We start from the raw sequence: 22,751 nt of genomic DNA on the forward strand, positions 1-22,751 counted from the left end.
CTTGGCAGCCGTGCACCCTTAAACAGAATCTCCACCAACATTTGACAGAGGAGGAGGGTCAGGGTCACTGGCTATACCTTTTTAACACCGTACGTTTGTCACTGGCTAGTTTTAAGGGTCATTTCACAATTTTTTACAAACTGCCTTTTTTCCTCTCTTGATTTTTCTCTCATGAGTTTGGCGGCGGTGAATCCACTGAGGTTAAACTAATAGACTTTCAATCCTCAACAGCATTCTTGACTTGCTGTGCTGTTATACTGAGATTTTTCTTGCCATGTGCTCCTTTCCGTCTACCAGGCGTTCTTTTTTGTTTGCTTTTGCTTTTGACTATGAACCCAACTGTTGATTTTGGCAAACCAACTAGCTTTGATACAGCTCTAATAATTTCTTATCTTCTTCACTTGCTCGGCTGACTCTTTGCTCTGCATATTGCCAGGGTGCTCCCACTCAAACTAAATGGTAACTGAATTAGCTACGAGCCTCATGTGAACTCTTCCACACCCCCAAAAAAAGAAAAGCCAATTTCGTTTTAAAACTGCTACAATTCTGGCACTGTGTGATAGAAGAGCTATATCTCACACACAGTTCTTTCTGTATCACTAGTGAGGCACAGAGCCTGAAGACTAAGAAATGTGTAACTGTCTATATACTTACAGTCTGGACTGTATTAGCGTGAAATACAGTATTTTCATGAATGTTTGAAATCCCTTCCCTTCACTCATGCAAGAAAAAAAAATCTCTCTCAGACTGTAAAATTGTTGATCTCACCCACTCCCATCTGTTCAGGAAAGGATTTTGGAGAGGGCTAGGATAAAAATCATACTTTTTCTTGTGCGTCTGCTTTGCTCTGCGAGTCAAATGTACTGTAAGTCCACTCCCACATATTGTATCTCAAATGCAGAGTGAAAAAGTAAAACGTTAGGAATACAAGTTGAAATTTAGCTCCCACTGTGGGAAGCTGGTGGTTTATGATCATGTTTGCCGTTTATGGGAGACTGTGCAAAGCTCTCCGGGGTTTGTTCTTTAGAGACACACTTTGTCCCAGCTGTAGCTGCAGCATTAATGAGTCTGTGAATGAGCAGGAAATAAAATGCGTTCCAAATGTTCATTTTTGAGCTCTTCGTCACGCACAAATTAAAACGTCACCAACAATGGCTAGTTGTGAAGTTTAACCACTTTAACAGCCTGGTTTTGATATACAGTTAATTCAGTATGGGAAGTGTAATGGAAGTTTTGTGTGTGTCTGTGTGTGTGTAGGTTCAAGTGCGTGTGGTGTAGCTAGTTTATTTGGGCACGGTCCAGAGTGTTGTGAGCATCCTGAGCCAAGGGCCCTCAGGGGCCTGCTATAGTGTGTCCCAGTTAGAGGTGCCAACATAGCTCCTGGTGTATTTCTAAACCGTGTGTGCATTAGTGTGCGGGTTTGTGTGTGTGTGTGTTTGCGTGCACATGTAAATATGGGTCAGCCCTCCAAAAATGAGTGCCTGCCTGTGTGTGTGTGTGTGTGTGTGTGTGTGTGTGTGTGTGTGTGTGTGTGTGTGTGTGTGTGTGTGTGCGCAATGGGCTACAAAGTAAAAGCAGTGTAGAGATTCTGATTATTTATGACACAGGTTTATTTTTATCAACCTACATGCGATTCAGGAAGAGTCTTTTGTGTGCTTGTTGCTTATTGATGATCAGTTAGGTTAGTCGTAGAATTAACTTAATAACCCGTCGAACTTAGTTGAGAGTAATTTATGTGTGTGCTTGCAAATGTGAATGTGGGTCGGCTCGCTGTAACATCCCCGTGTGCCACTGCAAAAGCATTAATACAGAAACTGAGCGGCCCTGTCTGGCCCCTCTCAGGATTTCAATGTCACTTTACCACGCCTCGCCATCCACTCCCCTCCTGGTGGCCTAGAAAGTGATCAGACTCAAGCGGCGAGCGCAGTGGCCTGATATGCAGGCTGGAAGAGAGTCGGGGTAGTTTGACGCAGGCCTGAGCAAAAAATATATCACAGCTGTCCTGAAAGTTAAACTGCAAAATTTCCTGTTTCACTTTTAAACGGAATCATTCGTTTGCTTCTGATGAACTTTTTGCCCTTGAAATCAGTGAAAGACCTGTTGCATCATTACAGAGATACCGGGCATCGGTGATGTAATAGTTACTTCTTATTCCGTCATAAAATATACTTCTTTAAGATTTTATATGACATTTTGTAACAAGGTTATTAGATTTTAGACAGTGACTAAAATTAAGAATAGGAAAGATGTCTGTATTTTGTTTATCACATAGCAAAGCTCCATAGAAGTTAAAGATGTAGTTTCTGGCTTAGATGAGACGATAGAGCCAACTCAGATATTTAGTCTGCATTTTAATCATTTACAGTATTGGCTCATTACGTGGCATAAAATTGCAATTTAATGTTTTCTGGAGATTAAACAAACAGATTATGCTAAGCTACTAACTAAGCTACTAGCTAAACTATTAGCTTATCTTATATCATACAAAAATCAAAGAAACGACTGACTTTGACGTGTAACTCTCTGCTCCCACAAAAAAAAAACCATGTTTCAAAAAATGTTGTAATGCTGCTTTAAAGTGTAGAAGTCTAGCATTCCCTCAGAGTTACAGCAGATTGGTTATGCTACGGTCACACTAGGGAAAGCAGTTGTTGGGAGACCGCGGCATGACCGAAGTTATTAGAACATGTGCAATTAACTGTGATCTCATTGCTTTTTGAAATTTTCTTTTTGCTTTCGAAGATGGGGACCTGGTTTGCAACCACTCGCAGTCAGTTGCCAACTTCTATGTAACTTTGCTGCTTCGAGACATAAATAAGACCTAGTTGGTCTCTTAGTTGCATGCAATCTGTTTATGGCAATATGGCAATAAACTGTAATAAATCAGTAAAAATCACAAATCGTTGCCATATACATAGATATAAATTCTGAAATAAAAGTTCAGATTAACTACCTAAGTCTAGCAAGAACCTCGTAACCTCAAATTTTGAGATAGTTGCTGGAGGTTGATGATTTAATTCGATTATGTAGCGGCAACCTTGCTTTTTTTATTTATTTATAATACTATAACCAAAATATAGCAACCAGCTGAGTTAAGGAGTTGAGTCCCCCATTGGAAAGAGACCTCTGGTTCCCCAGAGGTTGAGTGTGCAACATCATCAACCAGTAGGAAATAGTTTGCTGCTGCAACATCTTCAATTGCCAAATGCAAAATGCAAATAAATAAATAAAGCATTTCCGTCACCAGGCAACCACCAATTTTTTTTCCTAGTTGTAAGGCGTTTGTTGGCCAATTTTTATTTTAGTGTGACTGAGTCATTAAATAACTAAACCAAACAGTGAAAATCCACTTGAATAGACCTAGACAACTGAAATTCCACTCACTTGATTTTGCAGTCTCATGTCATGGACTTGATCATTAAGCAGAGATAGCTATCATTTTCATCTGAGTCAGGAGCAGGTGACATGAGTCATGAGATTCATGTACAGGCTAGAGGTGGGCTGATCGATCCAAATTTTGATAGTATCAATACCAACACTGGTATCGGTATTAGATCGATACTAATGCAATTGGATCGATACTTTGTTTCTATCCTCATAGTTCAGTGTAAATTGTGTTGAATAGATTTTTATTAGCATTTTTTATAATAAAAAAATATACCCCAAACATGCACTATGAAAAATGTCTGAACTTTTTTCTGTTCACTGTTACGTCAATTCTTTTTAGCCTATAGCACATTTAAACAACTGAAGCTGACACAAAGGCCTTTAAAGACAGGCACATTTACATTCCAGCTCTCTTAAAAAAAACCAGTACCAATATATAAGAACAAAATCACAACACTGTCATTTGATGTTCATTAAAATCTCTTCAGAATTTGGCAAATCAACGACGATTCAGCTCATAAATCATGACACTCTTTTATAGGTTAAAAGTATCGGTATTGACATCGGCAATACTGCCCTTAATTCACTTGATATTGGATCGATACCAAAATTTGCAGTATCGCTCAGCAGTGCTAAAGGCTCCTAGAGATGTTAATGAATCTTGAGTTGAATGTTTAGAGGGATTTGTAGGGAGGGGTTTGGAGGACTGGAGGAAAGTTGAAGTCAAAAAGCTGTCAGTTACATTAACCTTTATTAACACTCCTTACAAGTCCTGAACAAACACTTAGGCTCAGGTTCCTTTATTGATACCCATAGGTAAATTTGTTTTGCAGTTCAAAGTGCAGGCAACCCTTCTACCAGACATCAAACGCCAATACTGGACAATTGTAACATAGACACAATAAGAAAAATAAAAGGGAAAAAAGTGAGAGTGTTCCAGTAAAAATAGTAAAAAAAAAAAGGCATATAAGCAAATTTGCTATCGTTTAATAAAGAATATCAACTAAGACAAAGTCGTTTCTCTAATGCTTTCTCCTGCATTTAAGGACTACAAACCTCTGTCCAAAGGGAAGAAGCTGAATATCCCAACAAAAGGGGTGGGAGTCATTATTTAAGATGGAGCTGGTCCTTCTCTGCAGCTGTCTGGTATACAGAGACTCTAAGTTGAGCTGTGATGTACCTCGCAGCTTCCCTAACCAGTTCACAATTTGCATCACTTTGTTTCTGTCCTTCAGAGATAGGTTACCGTACCATGATACCAAGGAAAAGATAAAACAGACTCAGTAAAAGATCTATTAAATAGTGTCTTAGTCTCAGTCTTATCCGTGTGAAAGGAGGACAGTTTCTGTATGAGAGTGTGAAACACTGTAACCGTGTCCTGGATTTTAAGCCAGTCAACTACAGTTGTTGTCTCCTCTCACTCTGTATTCTCTGATGTCCATTGAACAACAAAAAGATGAGCAGGTTTTCCCACTAAAATCAGCGCTAAATGAAAACTAATGACAAAGTGGCATACTGACTCCCAGGAGACAGCCCTAACTAGAGATGCCACTGTCAGAATAGCTGCACAAGGGTTCCAGTTACTGTTTATCAGTAGATCTAAGTAGAGGCAGCTGGGTGATGTATCTGTATTTATGCCTTTGTGTGCAGTGCCTCTTTTTTTTACGTTTACATGCTGCGGAGACGCTTGTTGATGCTCAGAGGCCAGGCTGGGCTGTGTGTTGGTGGAGTTGCGCTGACGTGGAGCGACAGCGGCTGAATGTATGATTAATTAACCGACGCCTGTCCTGCCACAGTCAGCTTTGATAGAGAACAGCTCGTGATGAAACAGAAGGTGACCCACAAAAACAAGCACAAGCTCGGGGACTAGCGTCAGATGCATACCAGATACCTATATATGCAATTATTTGGAGAAAACAATGCAAATAAGACTAATGTGATTAACATGTGACTGGTGGCATGTGTGTTTTGCTCTTCCTCTGTCTGCTGTGAAGCTGCTGCAGAATTTAAGATCTGTATTTCACTTCTAACCACCCTGACCCCCCTTTTCTCTTCTGCCCGCCATCTTCCGTCTTCTCTTCTTCTGTTGCATCATTTTCTCCATCCCTCATGTCCTCCAATACCCATCTTGTTATTACATCATGTCCCTCTTCTCTACTTTATATAATACTTCCATTCCCTCTTTTTCACACTCCTTTCTTTACTTCAATTCCACATCTCAAACATAAAAACACTTCCCCCACATATCCTCACCGTGCCATCCTTCTTCTTCTCTTGTCCGTCCACGTACGCCCCTCCTGTCTCACCTCCATCCAATCCCCTCCTTGTTGGCCTGCTCCTCGTCCATCTCTTCTCACCATCTGTTTCTTCCTTCGTCCTGTCACTTTCTCCCTCCCTTCGTCTTCTTCCCAAAACCTCATGCCAATACCTCTGTCCAGGTGAGATGGAGGAGCTGGAGTCCCTCTGGCTGACAGGGATCTGCCACCATGAGAAGAATGAGGTGATGTCCAGCCAGCTGGATGTGGACAACATGGCTGGCGTTTTCTACATGCTAGGTGCTGCCATGGCTCTTTCACTCATTACCTTCATCTGTGAACACTGGTTCTACTGGCAGCTGCGCTTCTGCTTCATGGGCGTCTGCTCCGGCCAGCCCGGCTTCGTCTTCTCAATCAGCAGGGTGAGAAAGGGTGGGGAAAAGTGGGCTATTATAGCAAGAAAAGGCTCTTTGTTAATACTTTGACCCTAGCTATCCAAATAAGATAATAGCTGCATGTTGGAGTACCATCAAATACACAATTTTTCAATTCAGATACTTCAGTATGTGTATTTCATGTTGTACCCTTCGTATCATTGCTACATATTTACTTATGTAGTAAACATTGTGAGTTGGGGTGCTGGTTTAGCTCACTGTAATGAGCAGGCAACCATATGCCGCATAGCAAAGGGCTGCGGCCGCATGTCTTCCGCTTTCTTATCAGTCTTCACTGTTTATATCAAAAAGAAAGCCATAAAAGGGCCCCAAAAAATATTAAAAATAAATCAAATATTCTGAGTTAGGGCTAGTTACACAGGCCTAGAGACCTGTTGGCAACCTTGACTGGTTGCAAGTGGTAGATGGTAGTTGCTGTAAAATCTATTGCTAAAGCTAAGTCATCTAAAGCAGTGGTCCCTGACCTCTTTTGCGCCACGGACCGGTTTAATGTCAGGCAATATTTTCACAGAACGGCCTTTAAGGTGTCGGAGGATAAATACAACAAAGTAAAATGATATAACCAAGACAAAAACTGTGATATGTTGTAAATATAATAATAAACGTGAATTCACTGTGTAATTGTGTAACTTTATTAGCAGCGTCCTCCTGAAATGCACCAGCAACATTGAGAGTAACGTCCTCCTCTCTCAGGTAAACCAAGTTAACGATAAAAACCCTGAAAACCATAAATTTCACTCCTGAGCCTCAAATCTCGCGGCCCAGTACCAAACGGCTCACAGACCGGTACGGGTCCGTTGCCCGGGGTTTGGGGAATGCTGACCTAAAGCCCCTGGTAACCACTGGTCACTAGGAAAAAATGTGTATTCCCTAACCGACTGGCCAGCAGTTGTGGGATGTTGCTTTCTGTCGCTTGGTAGAATTAGTTACAGTATACAGTGTTGCATCAAAAACCCATTTACAATTGCTTTGGTCACCCATAGTGGAAAGTTTTAAGCCTAATTTTAAAAGCAGAGAGGGTGTCTCTTTCCCAAATCCAAACTCGGAGCTGGTTCCACAGAAGATATTGAGAAAAGCCAAGAAAGACTATTATAATAAACTTTTTCAGGAAAACAAGAATAATATTAAGGGCATTTGGAATATTTTTAAAGAAGTATTGGGTAACAAGAACACACCCTCAGATCGACCTATTTATTTCATTAAGAATAATCAAGTTGTTGATGACAAGACTGAAGTAGCAAACGAATTAAATTCCTTTTTTGTAAATGTTGGACCCACTTTAGCAAATTTAATTAGAAAAAATGACGACCCAGAATATGAGAAAGTCTAGAAAGGAGAAAGTAGAGTGCTTAATTCTATATTCTTAGCTGATATTACCATAAAAGAAATAGTAGCAATTGTAGAAAACTTTAAAAATAAAAAACCTACTGACTGTGATGGTATAGACATGGTTATAATTAAAAAGACTTTAGGCTGTATAAGTATTCCTCTTTGCTATATTTTTAATCTCTCGTTACAATCAGGAATATTTCCTGATCGAATGAAAGTGGCAAAAGTGATACCCTTATATAAATCAGGAGATAAGCATAGTTTTAACAACTATAGGCCAGTGTCTCTTTGTCACAGTTTTCAAAAGTGCTTGAAAAACCTTTTGCGCAAAGACTTGATAGTTTTATTGAAAAAAATCAACTAATAAATGAAAATCAATTTGGATTTTGTAAAAATAGATCAACGGCATTAACATTGTTGACTTTCATTGACGATATTTCATCTGCAACCCATAATAATAAATACACAGTTGGGGTATTCGTTGATTTAAAAAAAGCTTTTGACACGTTACAACATTCTATTTTGATTTCTAAATTGTATAATTATGGTATGAGAGGAGTGGCATTGAATTGGTTAAGGAGTTATTTAGAAAATAGGTCGCAATATGCACATTATCTCGGCAATACTTCTGAAAGATTGAAGATTGTATGTGGCGTTCCTCAAGGTTCTACTTTGGGACCTAAACTTTTTAATTTATATATTAATGATATCTGTGACGTATCAAAAAAGTTAAGTTTTATTTTATTTGCAGATGACACAAATTTTTATTGCTCAGGAGTGAATTTGAAAGATTTGGTTGAAATTATGATTTCTTAGATGTTAAGATTAAAAAAATGGTTTGATGTAAATAAATTATATTTGAATCTGACAAAAACGAAATTCATGATATTTGGCAATCGTGTAAAGGAGGAAGAAGTCATTATGTCCATTAATGGAGAATTGATTGAAAGAGTTACTGAATTTCGCTTTTTGGGTGTAATAGTAGATGAAAATTTGACGTGGAAATCACATATTGAGTATATTAGAAAGAAGATGGTTAAAGACATTTATAGTTTGGGAAATGTAAGAGATTTATTAGATTACAAAACAATGCACATTTTATATTTTTCATTGTTTTTCTCATACTTTAGTTACTGTGTCGAAGTTTGGGGGAATACATATGAGGATATAATATAAAACCTCTAAACTTATTACAGAAGAAAGTGATACGAATGATTCATAACGTTAAATATAGAGAACATACAAATAAATTATTTATAAAATCCAAATTATTAAAATTAGGAGATTTAGTGAAACTACGGACACTATTAATTATGTTTAAGGCTAAAAATAATATTTTGCCTTTTAAGTTACAAAGAGTCTTTTTAACGTGTTCGGGGGGAGAAGACAGCAGAAGGAAATTTTATTTTAAGCATCAGCTAGCTAGGACTACACAAAGATTAATGAGTCCAACGGTTAGGGGTATACGACTGTGGAACTCTCTTCATTATAATTTAAAGAATTGTATAAATTTACATTGTTTTAAAAAGTGTTACATGTCTAAAACGATAACTCAATATGAAGAATGTGAATAAAATTGGTGTTAATAGAAAAAAGATCCATTATTTTTTTGCCTCATTTATTTTATTTACTTATCTTTTCTCCTTGTTACTATGTGGAGTGGTATATTCTGATTGTAAATTTGTTGTTTGGTTTGAGTTAGGACTTGAAATAAGTGTTAATGTTAGTTTGTTCCTTGATTTTTGGTGCCGACTTACAATATAAGTTGGATTGTAGATAGGGGGCAGGGTTTAATAAGAATATTTTCTTCCTACTGCTCCTTTTCACACATGGTTGCAGTGCTTTACTGATAGAAAATGTGGTTGGTTTGTCTGAAAGAACTAGCTGTGGAAACTGTTGTACAAAGTGTGAAATAAATAAATAAATAAATAAATAAATAAATAAATAAAAACTGAACCCTCTGCCTCCCATTCTACTTTTAAATACTTTAGAAACCACAAGTAAGCCTGGGAAGAGGGAAGTGCTTTATTGGGGTGACAAGATACTTTGACGCCCTTAAGATAAGATAGAGTCTGATAAAAACTTTTTAAGTGAGGAGAAGGATTTTAAACTAATTCTAGATTTAAAAGGAAGCCAGTGAAGAGAAGCCAGTGTGGGAGAAACATGCTGTCTTTCTGTCAGTACTCAAGGTGCAGCGTTTGGATCAACTGACAGCTTTTCAGGGAGTTTTTAGGATTTCCCTATAATAATAAATCGCAACATTCACCCTAGAAGTAATAAATATATGAACTAGCTTCTGAGCATCAATATGAGACAGGATATTTCTAATTTTAGAGAAACTGCACAAATGGATATTCGTTCGCTATATAAGAACACAGAGGGACATATTCTGGTCAAAAATAACTCAAAAATTCCTCACAGTTTGGTGTAGCGCCCTTTTTGCCACTTATTTCACCCAACAACAGCCAGCAAGCAATTGCCTAAAAGTTGGGAAATATACATTTTTTCCCTGTGGTTGCTAGATGGTTGCCAACCAGTCTCTAGGCCCATGTAACTGAGCCCTTAGCTTGTATTGGCAACAAGGCAATAATACAACAATATGCTTAACTTACAATATAAGGCCTCAATTAACAGAGTTTTAAGTTTTTTACAACGATGTCGGGGGTGCAGCTCCATCTAGTGGCAGATGGCTGCATAATATATTGGACACAACAATTTACTGGTATTGTGCATCAATTAAAATGTAAACAATTAGATTAAATGACTAGTACCTCTTGAAGCCTTAGCGACTAGTGATAACAGTTTCCACAATTTTCTTCATTGTAATAATTATTATTGTCAGCTCACAGGTATGAATGACAGCAGCCAAAACAGTACAGTTATTTGGTCGTGGAAAGGCTGCTCTAAAGTAGGTGGTACAAGACATCCAGCTGGCTATAATTCAAATTAACCTCTGCGTAACTGAATCGTCCTCGTCTGTGAAGTCACCATCATTACTCATTACTTCATTACTGTCTCTAATGGCTCACAAATGAAGGTGCTTTACTCTTTAAGGCCTAAGAGATTCTAAAAATTCAAAGATGCATTCCACTTACCCAAATCAAACTACCGCTGCCAAAGTACACACACACATATAGAGAGAGCTTTCTCCTTTACTTTTGATGCCTTGGCCTTTCTGATGCCCATGAGGTAAATATTTACAAAATGCTGAGCTGAAATCAATACTTCACTCAACAAAAAATCAGCCACGGAACCGGAGAGGGTAGATTACCGGGTCCCAGGAGACCAAAGTCACCCCCAAGGTATTTGATTTGCATTCCAATTGTTTTGACATGGCTCCGGTGTAATTCACTGTGCGCCTGTGAAGGTGAAACACTGCATGCTAAACCACGTGGCTAATTTACAGCAGAGAAGCCACACACTGCTGCTTTCTGCCTCCATTTGATATGCTGTTGTGGTGCTGGGTCGGCTTGTGCCAAGAAAACAAGGCTTTGTATTTTAAAAAAAAGTAGAAAAAAGTACCCCTCCTTGCTCTCATATTCCAGTGCTCAACTTTGATTATTTTGTGTGGTGTTAATTTTGCGCCTGTGCTGTAGCGTCGTTTACGCCTGTCCGTGTCTGTTTTTTTGTAGAACGAGCATGGCATACTTGTTGCTAAAATGTCAGCCGATTTCTCCTTTCCATAGACAGGCTGGTTGTTGTTGTTCATTATTGCATCATTACAATTTGTATGGGAACCGGATCAGAGACCAATTATGCTTTGTGTAACATTCAGCGATTGCTCTCATTTACAGAAATTACCGGCGTCTTTGCTGCGATGTGACAAAATAAATGAACGCTGTGTGTCCGCAAATACAGCCAGATGATTCAGCATGTTAAAATATTCAGGGGAAATATTCATTGGGAGCGTCGATTTGCATGTGTAGCACAGATCACGGGAATTGTGGAACAGTGGAAGCTGCTGTTTATTATCTTTTGGCCAAGACGTCGCATTGTCTCCTTCTCATTTACTTGAGTGTTTTCTCTCCAGCCGTGTGCTTTCTCTTCCCTCTTTTTCCTCTCTTACGCTGCCACTCCGATTGATTCCGCTTTTTTAATTTCACAGCATAATCCAATAAACCTTATTGTTATTGCAGCAATTAACATTTAAGCTCGGCGGTGTAAAAAATGAGACATCTGCCACGGCTGGTGTGAGTCACGTGGCTCCGGTCATGGCTTCACGGTCGGTTAGCGCTCCCCCCTCGGCAGATCTGTGAGCAGTTCTCCCCCCGGCTACCTGCTCCTCCAGGTCCCACCTGGATCACTGAAACAAATTAATTATATTGATTTAAAAGCCTCTAATGACTTAAGAACTGTAAATGTATTAGAGGTTTAATCGCTCCACTTTTCACAGGCCTCAGATCGCGTCATGGCTAAGTTCGTTTGCATTAAGGAACACATGCTTACAGCACGCTCAGGCTGTATTAAATTATACGCCGCTACCTGTTCAGACGCTGTTCTATTTGCAATCAGGAGCTCTTATAGATTTTGATGTGATACCTTTGATTCTGAGGAGTTCTCTGGCCGCCGTTATTTCTTTTACACATCCTGACCAAACAATCAGCTACTGTGGAACCAGCCCTGCCAACTGTTACTTTATGTGGGCCTGCAGAGTAGACAAAATCTGCTGGTGAAGATTAAGCATGCAGTCTCGTCCTAGACTCAATGCTTCTCATTCTTTCTCTGACTGGTTGCTACTGCTTATTCATGCATAAAAGAAATGTAAAAAAAAAAGTGCAAATATTTATCTCGATCTCGCCCTGTAAATCGTTACAATGTTAATTTTACCCTCCGCTATCAGGTTAAGTGCTAATGAGGGAAGCTTGCCGGCAAATTAAGCTGAATGTCGCAGAAAAAAAATCTTCCCAAAAGTTGATTATATCATAGATGTCACGGGAGGGAGGATGTGACAGATTCGGCAGCAGGTGGGGTGTAATCAGAACAATAAAATAAGAAAAACAAAAGCGATGAAGGGACGACTAATTATACAAACAGCCAGATGGAAAAAAGGAAACACAGATGACATGGAGAAGGACCGGATAAACATTAAAAGATGGTTCTGAGTTGGGGGAAAAGAAAAGAGGAATTTCACAAAGGTGGGCGTGTGCGCTTTCCTGAATACTGTTGAGTCATTTTGTATTTATATTAACCTCTTAGTTTTAGCCACTGTCAAGCTTTGCGTACTTGGCTGTTAACCGACTGTGAAATTAAAAGAAGTAATAACATTATTTAAAAAGAAGAATGAGGGATGAAGCCTTTCTGCTGCAATGCAGCCACTGTCCATGTAACTAATTAATTACTAGAAACAAGTGGCTTGGGAAAGGAAAAGTCAGGCTCAGGTGATGATATTGTTGGGTAAAAGGAGGAGAAGAAGAAGATCTGACATCCAAGACAGACTTCGCCTTATGACGGGACCTTGACCTCTGCAATGGGATGATCTTTGATCTCTAACAGTGGTTCCCGTCGTCATCTGCAGGGAAAAAAATGAGTAAAATCATTGTCGGGAATTGATCCGATACTTTACAGTCCCCATCTGTCAAGCCTGGTTTGCGCTCTGCTGTACATCCATTTTTATCTGAATATTGTATCGTAGATCACTGAATGCAAATGGAGCAGTTTGTCTTTCTGTCACTATGATGCTCAGCTAGTGTCTCCTTGGCTTGGCCTTTCTCTTCATCCCTAATAACTGCCGAAGGATATTGTTCAGCTGAATTCTAATCACATTGAGTAAAAGTATTGATTGGCGGGGTCCGAGGAGTTCTTCCAGCCACTTGGCCTTTATCAATCATCACCCATCAAGGTACACTATCCTCTCTGAATCTTCACACTGTTTGCGCACTCGCACTGCCCCACTTTATTTCACATCAGTGAATATGCCACATTTCTGTATATAAAGGACATCTATTTCCCTTACCGCATACAGCGAGGTGTTGACAGAATCGATACCGAAAGCCGTAGCGTTTTTTTTATGTTTGCTTGCTTTGCCGTCTCAAAGTTTTTCATTAAACACACCGGCTCTTTTTTTCCCCTTCATCTTTTTTATGAGACGACACATCTGATGTCATTGGTTGTGTTTCTGTGCCATTAACTACCACGAAACATAAATTTTGAATCATATCAGTGCATTTCCAGTTTTGTACCCACTGTGAAGAGATGACATAAAATACGACATTAAATAAGATTGACTGATTGCTGGTGGGTTTGTGTGTTTTTCAGTCGTGAGGCCTGTCCTGTCCTCTCCAGGTAGCTTCACCCCCCATCTTTAAAATAAATCATAAATCTAGTGCCCTTGGTTACCTGGTCTATGTAGACAACCTGGATTGACTGATGTAAAACTTTATCGCTTCTGTCAGATATGTGGGATGGATGGGTGGACACTGTGGCCAAAACACCTCTGTTGGCTTGTGTTACAATTGAATTCAGTTCAGTCCAGTTCAATTTTATTTACATATCACCTTTATGCTGTAAGGTAAAGATCGTACTATAATACAGAGAAAAACCAACAATCAGACGAGCAAGCACTTGGCGACAATGGGAAAGAAAAACTCCCTTTTGACAGGAAGGGGAGGGAGACAGGATAAAAAACGCACTGTTGAAAAGAGCCAAAGATTAATAATAACGAATGATTAACTGCAGACTGGCATATAAACAGTGTGAGTGAAAAGAAATGAGTGAGGAAGTGCATTATGGGAAGCCCCCTCCCCCGCAGCCTAGGCCTATTGCAGCCTAACTAAGGGAAGATGTAGGGTCACCTGATCCAGCCCTAAATATATGCTTTATCAAAAAGAAAAGTTTTAAGTCTAATCTTAAAAGTAGAGATAGTGTCTGTCTCCTGAATCCAGACTGGAAGCTGGTTGCACAGAAGACAGGCCTTAAAGCTGAAAGCTCCCATTCAACTTTTAAATACTCTGGGAACCACAAGTAAGCCTGCAGTACAAGAGCGAAGTGCTCCATTGGGGTGATACTATTAGGTCTGTAAGATAAGATAAGGCCTGATTATTTAAGACCTTATATGTGAGGAGAAGGATTTTGCAGTGTCAAATAACAAATGTTTGAAATGTGCACCCTTTAATGCCTCCTCTCACCTGTTTTTCTCCCACACAGGGCATTTACAGCTGTATTCATGGGGTGCAGATTGAGGAGAAAAGCAGCTCTGCATTGAACTCGCCATCAGCCACCATGAACAACACCCATTCGAACATCATGCGGCTCCTACGGACAGCCAAGAACATGGCGTCCCTGTCAGGGGTGAACGGCTCACCACACAGCGCTTTGGACTTCATCCGTCGTGAATCTTCTGTTTACGACATCTCCGAACATCGGCGCAGCTTGGCGGGCCACTCTGACTGCAAGCCACCCTACATGCCAGAAGACAACATGTTTAGCGACTACATCAGTGAGGTGGAGAGGACGTTTAGCAACCTGCATCTTAAGGACAGCAATTTGTATCAGGACCATTATCTACACCACCATGGTTCAACTTTAGGGCTTAGCGGACCTCCTCCCAACAGACCCCATAGTTTGGGTAGCGCTAGTTCTTTGGAGGGCGGCATGTTTGACTGTGACAGCCTGGGTGGAGGGGTGACCCCTATTTTTACCACTCAGCCCTGTTCAGCACTGACCCACAGGAACATGAGCAAGTTTGACCTGCTGTCCGGACAGACTCCTCCCTCGGGCCAGAGCTTCAAGGGAGGCCTGCCCGACCTATATGGGAAATTCTCCTTCAAAGGAGGTGCCTCGAGTTCCACTTACATCCCTGGACATAGCTATTGTCCAGGGAGAGGAGATGATGATGGGAATATACGCTCAGATGTGTCAGACATTTCCACGCACACGGTAACGTACGGAAACCTGGAGGGTAACGCCAAAAAGCGCAAACAGTACCGGGACAGCCTGAAGAAGAGGCCGGCTTCTGCCAAGTCCAGACGGGAGCTAGACGAGATTGAGCTGGGCTACAGGAGGAAACCTTACCACATCAGTCACCACCACTATCACGGGCACCGCTCTGGTTCCCCACCGCTGCTGCCCTCTGAACGCAAGAGGGGTGGCGGAGGAAGCGGGGGAGGTGGAGGAGGGAACAATGATGGGAACTCTTATCTTTTCAGAGAAAAGGAGAGCGTTAGAGATTTTTATTTGGACCAGTTTCGGCCCAAAGATGGTGTCCCTCAGTGGGAACACGTGGACTTGACTGAGGGTCCTGGGAACAGAGATGGAGGAGTAAGTACCTGCACCTCCCTGGTACCAGTGGATGACTTTCTTCAGAGCAAACCCAAGAAGTCTGATTCAAAGAGCGTGGGAGGTTCTGGATTGGCTGGGGGAGAGTGGGAGTGCAGGAACTGTCGGGCTAGTGGGGGACTGGGGAGCAAGCAGATGTCATTGCATGGAGGTGGCTATGGTGGCGGCATGAGTTGTGGGTCCTCGGGAGGGGGAGGCAGTCGTCCCAGCTCCGCAACCTGCATGCGTTGTGAAGGCTGTAAAAAGACAGGAAACCTCTACGATATCAGCGAGGACAACAACCACCTTTTGGAACAGATGGGGGGAGGGGCGGGTGGGGGAGGAGGGGGTGGCATGGGCGCAGGCCCTCAGTCTCAATCTCAGGCACAGCAGAGGCGGAAGAGCGGCGGTTTCGGTAAGCCACTTCGGCGGCAGCACTCGTATGACGCATTTGTCGACCTGCAGAAAGACGAATTGGGTGGGATGGGCAGTTTGATGGGAGGCTTAGGAGGAGGTGGGGGCATGAGCGGTGCAGGCATGGGTGGAATGCTGCCCCCACCCAGAAGTGTTAGCTTGAAGGAAAAAGAACGCTACATGGAGGGCAGCAGCCCCTTTGCGCACATGTTTGAACGCCACGGGGGCTCCGAGAGGGAAAGGGAAAGAGACAGGGACCCATTGTTTTACGGAGGTGAGAGCCGGTCGGGCCTCTTCAGAGGCGGAGAAGGTGTCCACCGCCGCTCAATAGGGGAAAGAGACATGAGAGACAGGGACAGGTCTTTGATGGAAGGAGGGGGCGGGGCAGGGTTCTCTTTATCCAAATCACTTTACCCCGACCGGGTAAACCAAAACCCCTTTATACCCACTTTTGGCGATGACCAGTGTCTGATGCACGGCGCCAAACAATATTACATGAAAAAGCAACAGCAGCAGCAACAAGTTGCCAAAAACAGCCGAAGTGACTTCAGGAGCCAGATGAGTGCAACTTCGTATCTGCCAACATCTGCCACGGCGGCCGGGGTGATGTCCAGCGCGACGCCCCGGTTCCCGAAAGAGCTCAGCCTCGGTGGAATGAACCACCACGGTTCCATGCTGGGGGTCGGACCCCCGCGTCCCTTCAACGGAAGCAATGGCCATGTGTATGAGAAACTCTCCAGCATTGAGTCTGACGTGTGAAAGACAAATATGGGAGGAGGAGCGGAGGCGAAGGAGGGGGGAGTGAGGAGAGCAATAGAGGCGCATCTAGTTCTAGGAGATCAGGGATGACTTTAAAGACGCTGTAGACACACTTTAACCCTAGCCCATATTGAGATGTTAGGATTGGGAGGAGGGGAGGTAAGGGATTAAAGGAGGAAAAGACTGAAAGGTGGAGACTGAAATATAAAATAATGCGTAGAAGTTTTGATTTTTGCAAGAAATAATGGGAAACAAATCAGGACACCCTGAGGAAGTGTGGGATATCGCCCCCTTCTCTCAGAAATGGCCAAAGCTACTCTACTTTTATGTCCAAACACGGTCAATAAACATCCTCCCCTTAACTCAAGTCTACCATTTTCCATCCACCAGTGTGGCAGAAGTCAGTGTACTCGGTCGGCGTCGCGACGAGGCCGACACCTCTTCATAGTCTGCTATGGGACGTGTCGAGCCTGCTGCGATTCCATGGCTGTCTGAAAGGCTCCCTGCTGAGCGCTCACGAGGAAGGACAGCGAGAGCAGAGACGGGATTGAACTGCCCATCTGCCCCAGTGTCACAGCAGAAAAAGTAGATAGGGTCACGTTTGCTGGAGCGGCGACACGGGACGATGACTGCTGCTTCCCCGTCTTTCTCACGCTCAGTCAGGACGGAGACAGCCCTGTCTGTCCATCTCTTTTCGCAATGCACTTCAGTTCTCAATATCTCCTCTTTCTCTCCGCCCCACACCCCCCCATGCTTTTCCTCCTCCTCCTTATCCTCGACGCCAAAAGAGCTGATCTTGTTTGCTGTGAGAAATACAATCAATGAATGATAATAAGATATTCTTATAGAAAAAAATAACAGGGTATAAGAACAACAGTAATACTGATACAGTTGTGAATAACAGAGATGTTTAGTGCTGATTATAATAACACTGCTTATAATATCACTAAGTTTTTACTTGTTTTGTGTTCTCGCCGTAAAATCTTTCACTGCTGTTTTTAGCATCTGTGGTTGCAGTCTGTCTGCCCCTAGTGGCAGGAGGAAAGTTGTTCTCAGCTCAACCAACAAGCCAGAAAAACTGATTTTTTTTTAATTTGAAAAAAGAAATATTTGTTTTTGGTTTTCTGTAGAATGCTCTTACTACATGTTCATGCATTTATTTGCTCCTTGTAGAAAAACAAGATCTTGAAGATGTATTTGGAGTCGGCAGAAACACGACACTTAACATTTAAAGGCATCACAAGTGCACAGACGCGCGCACACACGTTCGGTTTCTGTCCGTCTGAACTTGTGTTCTTTTGAACGATGACGTGCCGACGGGAGCTGAGGATGCTTGGGAGGAAGGACGTGCCTTAACGGTCTCCGGTGGAAGTGTCCTCCAAGTTCACAAGCGGCCCTCGCGCAGCAGCAGCCACCACCAGGACGGACCGGCAGGCTTCATAAAGGCCACTCGGCGTTCTTGGGGTCACATTTATGAGCCAAAACTGCAGTAAAACAAAATCAAAGATTTACAGCGGGCTTTGAGGCAGTGCTGTTGCTGCTGGTGGTGGTTTAGATACAAGATACCGTTTAAGATCTTTTATAACTTTGTAAAACTGTATTTCATATGTCAAGTGTGGGCAGCGTTTTATGAGCCACCTGTATTCAGGATGTCCCATTGTCACGGATAGACCGATGAGTCTCAGTTCACAACATTGGCAGCCTTTAGAACACTTGTTTTTATTCAGGTTACACAATGACAGTCATCAGGCACTTAACTTTTTCTCGGCCTCTTCACCGGTATCCTGTCGAAGGCGTTACTTTTCGCTGAGCGGGCCGAGGGGCTCGCACAGTAAGCTTTTGTTTGGACATCACGTGTGATTAATATTTGCGCTGTCGTTTACGTAGGCGAAACGCTGCAAAAAGAGAAATGTGTAGGAGGAGTGTTGCCGTCCCGCGACAACAATGCTGATGGAAGTTTGAGCAGAGAGGAAGATGTCTATTTGAGAGACTGGCTGATTGCTTTTTACTTTGACTGATGTACATAGTCTTTTTAGCTGAAGAGGCCTAATTTCTTGGACAGGACTTTTTACTCAGTGTAGGTTCAGGCACTCAGTAGACATGCCTTATCATCCCATTGCCCTCGCCCCCACCCTGAGCTGTCTGATGATGACTCATCGCATTACTGTACAGAACAGAGGGAGCCCTGGTAGTTCTTTAAAGGTCTGATCTTCGATTAGTTGGTGTCAAAAAGTTCAAGGGCTGCTGGAGATTGCGCGGGGAGCGCCGGTCCGAGGAGTGTGATCTTTATCATTGTCGACCACTATATCTTAAGGCACCAGTGGAACGGACTGGGGAGGATATGCACGCGCACACGCGTGGAGGGAAGCGAATCAGGATCGAGTGATAACAGCTGTTCTTTTTTTAAACACTAACTCTGTTGACAACTATTCATAAATTCAAAAACTTGTCCTCCTCCTCTTCCTCATCCCTCGCTCCACAGATCACACTGTCAAAGCGAGACTTATCGAGCTAGCCTTAAATCCGACTCATCTGCCCCCCACACACACCCTCCTAATAAACAGATTGGGATCTCTGGAATTTTTATATGCACACATTTTGAAAGTTCAGGTCAACCATTAAAAGCAAGCTGGTATAGGAAGGAGAACGGCCAATGGGGAGTTGGGGGGGGGGATTCGACAAGGAAATAAGAAGAAGGAGACTTTGCAGTGGGTATCAATCAGCGTCAGCATTAGTATGTTAAATCTTTACCTTGTAAATAATAATATATTTAAAAATCTTTTCACTTTGTACAGTAAACAGACAGACAGGATGTAACTTTCAATATGTTTTACAGCAATTTAAGAAATAAAGAAAACAAACATAAAAACTCGTAAAAACTGAAAAAAAAATCACACAAACAAAAATATGCAAAATATAGTTAAGACACAGATATTACTAATCATAAGTGATATAATTGAAGCTCTTTTTTTCTTTCGATCTCATGTTTACTTAATTATAATAGTTTACCAATCAGTATACTGATTATGTTAAGAATTATGCTTTTTTTCCCCTTTTTTTTCTCTTATTTTCACTCAAAGTGTCAGAGGATAATTTTACTGTAGGTGTAGACGTTTGGTGATTTGAAAAAAAAAAAGAAGAAAAAACAGAAAAAAAAAACAAGGGGGAAAAGTTTAGTTTTAGGAGTCTTCGCTAAGTTTCCCTTGGATTGTGTTAGATTCTCTCTTTTTAAGGTAAGCTATTCTTCATGCTTTTCGAGCGCAATTCAATTATCTACACATTTATGTAATACAATATTACATGTATACAGAGATGATATTTGCATATAGAGGCAGTATATTGTGATCCTTCATTTTTAAGCAGCGATCCTTGTTAAAAAAAAAAAAAAACTTAAAAAAAACCTCCTAAAAAACATTTGTGGATTTTTTTTGTTTGTTTTGTTTTTGTTGCCCATTTCTTTTTCGATGTGGGCTCTAACGGTGATTGCACACAGAATTTAGAGCCATTGTCAGTCCGGCCTATCCTGTTATATCTCTGTTTGGGATAGACATCACTGTGGTAAATAAGGAAGATACACACATGCACACACACACACACACAAATGCACACTGGACTTGCCCCAGTGTTGATATTGTGATATTGCTGAGGATTTAGGCACAATCTTGTGGAGAAAACCGTGAACGAGTGCAGTTTCATCTCAGTTATGTGAAGCTGAAATGCATTTGTACAACCCCTTATTAAAAGGTGAAACATCTCTTCCGTCATGTCTCTGTGCAGCGGTTTCTTTGTTCTTTTCTCTTTGCTATGGGTGAATAAACTGCTGTTGCACCGTTTTCGCTCGCTTGTTACTCAACTGTGCTACTTGACAGCTGGAAACAACTCATATGCTTCGGATCCTGATTTGTTTTGTGTGCCACCTTGTATTTGTCTGTTTGAGAAAGGAAGTATCGTTTGTAATCTGTTGTGTACATATGCAGGTTTTTTCTTCTTTTTTCTTGTTTTCACACAGTCAGAAGCGATTTCCTCGCTCTTATTCTGTATGGTACTGATGCCAATAAGTCTCTATAATCTTCTCATCAGCCCCGAAAGGAGAAATTCATCTCTCTTCTGTTTTGCCCCCCCTTTTTTTTGTATCTCTAGAGGGCTTGATTGAAAAGTGAAAAAAGTATCAGTGTGCACATAGACTCTGTTAGGTTTGCAGATTTTTTTCTTATTCTCCTCATTTGCAATAAACAGCATGACCAAACAGAAAATCTTCTTACTGTACGCCACATTTTATTTTATTTCATTTCATTTTGTCAGGATTTGGAGGGTAACTAGTTTGCTACCACTGGTTGGGAGGTGTACCTGGCGCTGCGGTGAGCATGCTATCATCAGACCTTTAGCACCTCCAGCTTCAGATCGGTCAGTGCTGCAGAGTAAGCAGGGCTCATTTGGAAGCCTTTATTTCCCTTAAGGCCAAATTGTTCCCAGCTTCCCTTCTCTCTGCACACATTTGTTCAGATAGTTCACATAGGGGAAAACACTGGCACTTTCCCCCTTTTTTTTCCTTTTCTTGTCTTGTCCTTTTTTGGGGGGGGGGGGGGCAAATTAGCAGGCTGGAACATCCTGAGAGTGGAGGATGTAAATATCACCCCAGATGACGTGTGTGCGGGGTTTTTTTTTTTGTCAGTATTAATGACACATGGGACCAAATACCAGCCTGACAGTCGTCTGCAGGGAGCGATGTAATGGTTAATCTGACTTGTTGAAAATGCTTTTTTTTCCCCTTCTTTTTTTCTATGTGTATGTTTTGGATAAAGGGTATTTGAGAAGTTTCTCATATTTCCAGCTTTCATAATTGACTCTGAACTGCTAATTTTGTAATAAATAAGTGTGATTTCACCCGGTGCAGACAGAAGGAACTATACTGTGATGTTATATAGCTGATTTATTCTGAAGGTCCGTGTGATTTGTTCATTCTTATTCATGACAGAAAATATTTTAAGCCTCTCTTAATGTGTGTTACAGATCTCGCTTTTTACTGACGCACACAAAACTTTCTACGAAACTGTGTACAGTTTGTTTTGTTTTTAATATTGCGATTTTCCACCGTCATCATTCACAGATTGAGAATCGGTCGCGCTAACTGGGTGAAAATTGCCGATGACATAAGGGGTTGCTACCAAATGTATTTCACAAGGTTAACAGGTTTATGAAATCACAAACATAGCCTGATTGAATTAACTGTGGGTGACAAAAAAAATGTAACATAGAAATAATATCAATTGTATACATAATATTATTCTTGGCCATTCTTTTCTCTTTTTGTGGCCCTTTACTTTGAAACAATGCCAAAATTTTTACACCGTACAAACAGAAAAACCACACAAAAACAAATAATTGTACAGGTTGTGTATATACTGAATACTGGGGAAAATATTTACCTTCATTTTCTTTTTTTTTTATGGAAACAAAGTAATCTCAATAACAAAATTAACCACATCATGACAAAGTTGCAAAAAAACATCATTAAGGTACTTCTAATAAGGATCATACTGATATCTACAATTATAAGTGCTGACATAAGACTATTCTTTCTCTTTGTACATGATGAACAAAATGAAGTGTTGAGTATTAATAATAAAAAACTATAAGTTTCACGCGTATGTGGTCTCTTCTTAAGCTTTTTGGTGTTTATCTGAATTTCAAAGAATTGGTGATAGCCTGTAGATAAATGATGGACATGGCCACTATGACATCATTGGGAAGTCTCATTCTGAGCTTTTGCCCAGTACCATCTTGGTATTTAAGCATGTGATAAAGAGAGGGCTTGACTAAGGAGGGATAGAGTGTGCCTACATGCTAGTGACTTGGCAATCATTAGGTGCAGCAAACCCTGTTTTATGGTCTTTATGGA

General features: G+C 41.3%; 1 protein-coding gene across 9 annotated transcripts in view; it reads left to right on the forward strand.

Moving 5' to 3' along the window:
* The window catches only part of grin2ba (glutamate receptor, ionotropic, N-methyl D-aspartate 2B-a), a 141,188-nt gene extending 118,723 nt beyond the window's left edge, over window positions 1-22,465 (forward strand). For all 9 annotated transcript variants that reach the window (XM_082529708.1, XM_082529707.1, XM_082529709.1 and 6 more), the window contains 2 exons: window positions 5,826-6,064; window positions 14,570-22,465. In XM_082529708.1, the coding sequence (XP_082385834.1) occupies window positions 5,826-6,064; window positions 14,570-16,852 (2,522 nt within the window). In that variant the 3' untranslated portion in view covers window positions 16,853-22,465. The remainder of the gene's footprint in view (window positions 1-5,825; window positions 6,065-14,569) is intronic.
* Window positions 22,466-22,751: the final 286 nt, after the last annotated feature.

Source organism: Aulonocara stuartgranti, assembly GCF_965226115.1.
Source record: "Aulonocara stuartgranti genome assembly, chromosome: 4".
NCBI classification, from domain to species: domain Eukaryota; kingdom Metazoa; phylum Chordata; class Actinopteri; order Cichliformes; family Cichlidae; genus Aulonocara; species Aulonocara stuartgranti.